This window comes from Halyomorpha halys, unplaced genomic scaffold (genome assembly GCF_000696795.3).
Source record: "Halyomorpha halys isolate HHAL.00 unplaced genomic scaffold, Hhal_1.1 Scaffold66.1, whole genome shotgun sequence".
NCBI classification, from domain to species: Eukaryota; Metazoa; Arthropoda; class Insecta; order Hemiptera; family Pentatomidae; genus Halyomorpha; species Halyomorpha halys.
This window is the reverse complement of record NW_027112997.1, coordinates 983,166-990,934: the sequence shown is the minus strand read 5'-3', so window position 1 is coordinate 990,934 and position 7,769 is coordinate 983,166. Positions and strand designations below refer to the sequence as shown.

General features: G+C 31.3%; 1 protein-coding gene across 2 annotated transcripts in view; it reads left to right on the top strand.

The window, feature by feature from the left end:
• LOC106692681 (uncharacterized) overlaps positions 1 to 6,154 on the top strand; it is a 38,388-nt gene extending 32,234 nt beyond the window's left edge. For both annotated transcript variants that reach the window (XR_010844301.1, XM_067050631.1), the window contains one exon: positions 5,942 to 6,154. Coding sequence is in view for 1 of the 2 variants with exons in the window: in XM_067050631.1 (XP_066906732.1) it covers positions 5,942 to 6,062 (121 nt within the window). In the remaining variant the exon portion in view is untranslated. The remainder of the gene's footprint in view (positions 1 to 5,941) is intronic.
• Positions 6,155 to 7,769: the final 1,615 nt, after the last annotated feature.

Sequence of the window (7,769 nt, the reverse complement as noted above, 5' to 3'; positions counted from 1 at the left end):
TTATATTTTATTTTATTTGTTTTCTATTTTGTACCTTTCTTGGCTGCTGCCCAGACTATTTTCTTACAATAAAGAAAAAACATTAATTTTTTTAGAAATATTCTTTCTTAAAGGAATAAAATAGATTAACCTTGCTAGGAAAAACTTAAATCTTAGGACAATTAATATTACAATGTATTAAAAAAAAGTCATAAATACATAATAAATGTTTTTGTATTCCATTTGAATTCCTTGTCTGTTGGGTTGACTTCATTTTTTATTCTTCTCAGTACATTTTCACTTAAAAGACAAAACTAGTTTTATTTAGTTCATTTAACTGTTTATTATGACCATAGTCACTATTTATCTTTTGTTTCATTAAAAAAAGTTCACTCACACATGTGAAAATTACTTTACTTCAAATTTTAAGTGATATTACAATTTATCAAAAATTGCCTCTGCTATTAATTTGTGGTAATTTTACAAAAACTTGTAACACATCTGTTAAGTTAAAAAAACTAGCGAGAAACTGTTCACTTCTTCAATTGATATGCTAAAAATATTATTAAAATTAAAAATCTTTTTCAATTTCTATCTCTGCTTTGTTACACTTTTATGATCAAAAATAAGAGTTAGACATTTTTCGAACTTTAACAAATTAAGTCACTTCATATACATAAAGTATTAGATTTTATAAACACTATCAAACAAATTTAGTCGCAATATCTAGGATGACAGAGCAGGCCGTTTATCCGATGACATTGAAAATTTTTTGAATGAGGAGAAGATGGTTGGGGGTGCGGTCAATGAAACACAAATAAGTATGACAACTGTATGTGATCGGTGTAGAGGAGGGATAGTGTCTTTTAGTTTAGTATAAATATTAGATAGTGTGTTGTGAGGTCTGAAGGCAATATGGAGGTTAGGTATAGTAGAACGTAAAAGTTTTTGAATGTTGTCGGAAAGAGAGGAGATATATGGTAGTGATCTGTATAAGGGGGTGGAAAGGGGTTGTGAAGAATTAGATGATGTGGCGAGACGATTTTGGTAGTTGTGTAAAAGTTTATGAATGATATGGAGGGTACTTCGTACTTCGTTATTCGATAATTCGTTGGTTCATATATATTTTTAATTCTTCTTATCACCTTTTGTCATCACCCTCTCACACGCTTTCTTCTTCTAAAAAATTTTTTCTATTTTTTATTTTCACCCTCCCGTAACGTTTTCTCTATAAATAACACTTAGTCGTTGCTGTAACGGCTTTTTTTAGTTCTAAGTTTGACCACTTTCGCACTGCGACCGACCATTAGGCGCTCAACTTTTCAGCAAGTAGGTTGGTTTTCATTCTTCTTTTTTGTTTTCTTTCCCCTTTCTTTATTTTACTCTTTCCCCTTATTTTACTTTTATCTTATTTTACTCTTTCCCCTTATTTACTCCACTTTTATCCTTTTTCCTGCCCGCGTTATAAGTTTTGTACACTATACTTATAATTTGCCTCTTTATCATCTATTATTGTTACATATATTTTCTTCCTCTCAATTTTCATTTTCTTTCCATATTTAAATTTTAAATTAATAATAACTAATATGTTCATACTTCTTTACATTATATAACTTTAATTTTATTTCATTTGCTTAATTAAGTTATTGTACCCACTTTTTCAATTACCTATGTCTACATTTTATTTCCCGCTTCTCTCATCACTTTATTTTATTAATTCTATCTTGTAAAACTATTCATTGTATGTGTAAAATTATTTTGTTTAAACTATCTTTTTTATTTTATTTTTTTCCATACTTACTGTGGTTGTTATCTTGTTTTGTTTTTAGCCCTGAAGAAGGCTAGAAACTCTAGCCGAAACGTCGGCACATTAAAATAAGTTGTCATACTTATTTGTGTTTCATTGACCGCACCCCCAACCATCTTCTCCTCATTTATCATCCACGGTCAACTATCTCTCATAATTTTGAAAATTTTTTCTTCAAAATTGTATTGTTTAAAATATTTAAATTTGTTATCCAAAATTACAAATTACAAATGTCTAAATAACTTTAAAATGTATGAACTAAATGCTAATTATCAATAATGCTTGGGCCCTATGGTTCCCCAACTGCCTGTCTGCGGACTGCAAAGCCCAGCAGAACCCATTCCAGCAATGACTAGACGGAGGACCAAAAAAAAAGATTGATATAGACGTTGACAATAAAGATTACAAGTTAAGTTATATGGATAATTAAATTTCATTTTAGTTTTTCCTCTGACTTCATAGAGTGCTGTTCTGTTCTAGCGTGTGCGCAGCCTAATAGATATTTTTTTTTCTTCATACTTTCATGTTTTGTATAATACTTTTTTGTTATTTTTATTTATATCACGCAATCAGGCGATGAATTAAATAATTCGCCCGGATTATCCTAAGACCTCAAACATATTTCAGCTAATAAATATGATGTAGACCAACAATCAGAAGAAACGAATTCGAAAAAAAGAAATTTTGAACGCACTGATTCAACACAGTCCCAATTACCCGTTAAAATTTGGGTAAGTACTACCAAGAAATTACTCCTTTTAAAAGGTAGTGTGGGCGGTTCATTTAACATGTTATCATAAATTGACCTTTCCTCAGATAAGCATACTAGAAGCTACACCAAGTACTAGCAATAACAATACTAACCCGAATGCTCAGCCCAGTACAATAAAAATACCTCCGATATTACAACATAATGCTAATACTTACAGGCTACTGTTAAATGCATTGTGCATCGGACCCAACTAATCGGTAACAATACGAAAATTATTTTAACGAATATAGACGAATACAGAACTATAACTAAGTACTACGATGAAGAAAAAATTTAGTACCATATATTTTCAATGGATAAAAATAAGTATTTGAACGTAGTGATTAGGAAGGTTTCCTATAGTATAACCGGAATAATAAAGAGACACACACTGGTAGCGTTCCTGGATTTCCAATAAGAATTCGATAAGGTCTGGCATCGAGGTCTCCTATATAAACCAAAGAAAGCAGGCACTCCAAAATACCTATACAATATTCTGAGCTCATTCCTCAACGGTAGAACATTTTCTGTCAATAAATAACCAAAATTCTACCCTTAGACAAATCCATGCCGGTACTCCACAAGGTTCTTCCTTTCTCCCATTCTATTCAACTTCTACCTTCACGACATCATTTAGTCTACTCACACCTCCATAGCTATGTTCGCTGAAGCTGTGTTCTCTCAACATGATGGCATAATAATCATTAGAAACAGATTACAAAGTCATCTTAATGATCTAAAACAATATTTCACTAAATGGATGATTAGTTTGAACATTGAAAAATGTAATTCAAAAGTTTTTACTCTTCGACGCCCACCAGACCCACCGGAACTAGTCCTCAAAGGTAAAAATGTGGAATGGAATACTGGCAGTGAAACAGTAAGATACCTGGGAATTCACCTAGATCGCCGCCTTACCTGGAATCACCATATCAACATCAAACCAACGAGAGGTTAGCAATGCTATATCCTATCCTAAACAGAAATTCCAAATTAAAACCGTTCTTATATTTAAAACCATTCTCATGCTACTGCTGATGCACGGCTGTGAACTCTGGGGAGCGGCATCCTTTACGAAAAGGAAAAAAAATACAATCTTTTCAAAATAAAGTCCTATATCCTAGATCGCTGCACACACTGACGCTCGCTGACATCACTAGATGTCTGCCTCTCGATATCCCGATGGATGCAGTCTTACAGCCTTCTCTTTCATAATACTCTCTTTCACTTGGTGACATGTGCAATTAAAAGGAAGTTAAAAATATATAATTTTTCAAGAGTAGTTACACAATGGTACGACCAATATATCTCACTTAAATACAATTTGGTGACTTATAATTCAACATAGTAGCAAATTCGAAAATTTTCTACTTAAATCTAAACTAGGCTTTGACTGTAAGAAATGATTAACTAACTTTCCCAAGTTCTGGCTAGAACCCCATGTAGGAACATTATTTTACCTTTAACTTACACTTAAGAATTCAAAATGTTCAGGGTCTTCCCCATAAATGTACAGAATTTCTACAATTAAACAATGTTGGTTCTTAAAAGTTTAAGTTAAAAAATGCTTAAAATAGAGCTCGCAAATTAAACTTAAAATCAAAAGCATTCACAGATCTATTGAATACAATAAAAGATTAGAAGGTTTTTAATTAAACCAGCAGCGGGGTGACAAACTTAGTTTAGTTTTATGTTAGTTACGTTTAGGTTAGTTTACGTTATTAACCATATTTCAAGAGCGAAAATGTCTGTCCCTGTACACTTACTCCTTTCCCCCTTAGTTAGAGGTTAGGTTATAATACATCCAAATTTTTGGCAGCAGTTTCTACTTCTTTCAAATTATAAATATCGATATTTAATACATCTTTTGTACCTGCTTGTCCTTTTTACTTTGTATTACTTGTACTTTTTTTGATTATTACTTCAATATTAGAATATATATTACGAAAGAAAAATATCTCATATTACATATTTATATTATTAAAAATTATAATACTTATTGGAAGATTGTGTGAGTGTGTCAATTAAGAGATGAATTTGCACTTTCTTTAATATTTCTTCTCTTATTTTATCTCTTATCTTTCTGTTACTATTACCTTTTTCCTTTACTGTTTACAACCTTCAATTTTTCTTATTAAATTTTACTTTTCATTGTATAACCCTGTTATTTTCCACTTATGTTTTTTTGTAACTATGTCAAGTGTTTGTATCTTTTTTTAGCCCTGACAAAGCCTTGCAACGTGAACAAAGCCCTGAACTCGTTGTTTTCAAATAAGAACTGTTACTTGCTACTTAATATTACGTTTTGTTGCCTTTTGGGCACTCATCTCCTCACTTTCTGTAGCATTTGTGTCTTGGATGCTTATGGACAACTATTCAACGCGAAGTGGTTTATTTTTGTAAAAAGAAAATCGTTTAATAGTTAATCTGACTAGAATAATAAGGTTCTCTTGCGCTGTAAATTAATAAGAATAAGAAAATTGTTTAATAGTTAATTTGAATATAATAATAAGGCTATTTTGCGCTGTAAAATACCCTTCTTTCTCACCCCCATCGATCCACCAGAATCTATCCGAGCAGATCGAGCGGAAAAGGGGGAAAAGCCCCAAAATTCGGAAAACTGCAGTCCGAAGCAAAAATAACATTCCGGTGTTACAACCGCTACTTTTGAAAATAAAAAAACATCGAAATCAAGCAATCAATGTGGCCCCCCATGGAACACATGGTGGCGCCCCCTTAATCCGCTGAAGTTCACCGAAAGACGCTCGAAATAACTTGGGAATGGGACATCGAGTTTCTGAACCAACGAGGCAAAATCTTAATATATTAATCTTAACTATCAAAAAATTCATAATACCACCAAATTTCAAAACCTCATAAATATCTCCGAAACCGCTTGGTAAAATTCGTTGCCTAGTCAAAATAAAGTTTCCTAAAGACCATTGGATAAACTGTAGTGTTATTATAATTTTTTCAAAAAATCGTTGGTAGACAGCGGATTAACGAGGTGAGCGCGTCATTCGAGACTCAGTAAAGGACGCGTGTGTAACCAGACCAGGTAAATAACAGTTCGAATCCAGTAAATCAGTAAATTCTTGTGATAAAATACAAGTGTGGTTCTCAAAATGATTTGGTTTTTTTTTTTTTTATAATTTAAAAAAAAACACATAGTCAGCATGATTTAATTCTACAAGATTAACATATTGGTCCATGTAACATGTCAAATTAGAACTTTCAATTCCAAAAACTATAATCTCCTAGCAAAATGTATCTACTCTTTACAGGATTTTGAGTGTATTTGAAATTTTTATCAAGTTTGATATTACTTTTTTTTATTTTCTTAATGGCATCTATTTATTTTCAGATCATTGGTAATCAATAAAATGGCATCTATTTATTTTCAGATCATCAGTAGTTACAAGGAGTGCAGCCAAGAAAGTTAAAAAGCATGACCACCTGGCTATCGAAGATACAAATAAATCTATGAAAGCTGCAGTGACAAATAAGAGAGTAACTAAAAAATAAACTCCCCATCATTATCCAAAGAATTTTTTTTATGGTTACTAACAGCGGTAGATCCACCAATAACGATTAAAAAATGTTTACGTTGTTGTTTTGCTCACAAATGTAATTATATTATTAAAAATTATATTAAAAGACTGGAGACTTATTATTTATTAACCATATATACAACATGGTGTTTTATTTATTAATTATGGCGTTTGGTTCCAAAAAAAAACTTAGTCCACTCTTAAAAAGAACCTAATGTACTCCTGTATCATCAAGTCATGAGGAACTAGTTGACAAGGAATCGTTTACAGAAAGTGATAAAAAACAAAGAGTATCCCACTTGCTAACATCAGAAACCCAAGAGATTATGAGAGCTGCAAAAATATCTCTTAGCAACATAGGTCAAAGAGATATTAAGGTATAGTCACTATGTTCTCAAGTTTTCTCTTAACATCAGCTGTAACCGAAATCAAGAAATGATTAAAGGAAATACAAGGGCAGAAAAATTCTTGAAAGTATGCAATAGATGAAAAAGTGAGCAATAGAATCTTTTGCTCTATTAATTGACTGCAGGCCCCGGTCAGGGAGGTGCTGTACCATTTTGGCCCGAGCCCAGACCAAGCTCAAGATGGACTGAAACATTAACTTTTTAAAAAAAAACTATAAAATAGTCAAATTATTAAATAATACATGTAAATAAAAAATGAATGTGTAAAAACTATGAGAACAGTCATTGATAATAACTACTTTTTAGAAAAAATCTGTATTTCTATTCACTGAACCAAACTGCCTGGTAACTTATTCTATCTTCTTGAGTAGCATTTTCGAACTGCTTAACATTTGAAGCCTGTCTTTGCTGCACAATATTTTTCAAATAAGCCACAAGTGGGGGATTGAAGTTTGAAGGCACTAAGTTTAGTGAATGGTGCTCTTTATTTACTTCTCTTCACACATTTTGATGGCCTACTTGATGTAGAAGTTATATTTTACCCTCATTTGTGAATATTGCACCTTAACAGAAGTCTGAGAGGAAATTAATATTTTTTTATCTTTTCCCCATCCTAACAAAAAATGTTCTAAAAGCAGATCGACCATGCAATACATTTTCAGAGAATATTTCTCACTATGCTATTACTGACTTTCCTATCAGTGGTCACTGAATATGCACAATAGTGGAATGTTTTGTTATAGCCTTATTTCATTGTAGATTTAGAATTGTGTATGCCAAATCTTAACTAAAATTTAAAAAGAAAAAAATTGTTCTGGATTTCTAATAGTTGGGCCAATTTTATATTAATAATTATCTCTAATTTGTGGGAAAGCAGGAGAAAAAATAATATCTACTTTAAAAACATGATTTCTATTAATGAATTTCTTATTTCTTTTTTATAACATTTAAGACTTAATACAATCAATATTAAATACTTATATACTTTTCATTATTCCTAACTTTATATATTTTATAATAAAGTTGAATACATCAATTGTAATATACATGAGAAATTTGGAGCCTTTAATATAAAAGCCTTACAGATGAAATGCCAACAATGCAATAAATAACGTTATAAAGCAGCTCCTCAAAAATAATTAATATTACAAAGAATATTTTACATGCTCAGGGTCAGCAATAACTAATATAATAACTGTTTAATTAATAAAGTCTTTGAAAGCAGTTAGACCCTTCATAATTTTTCTTTGTTATATCTTTTTGAATTTTCAATT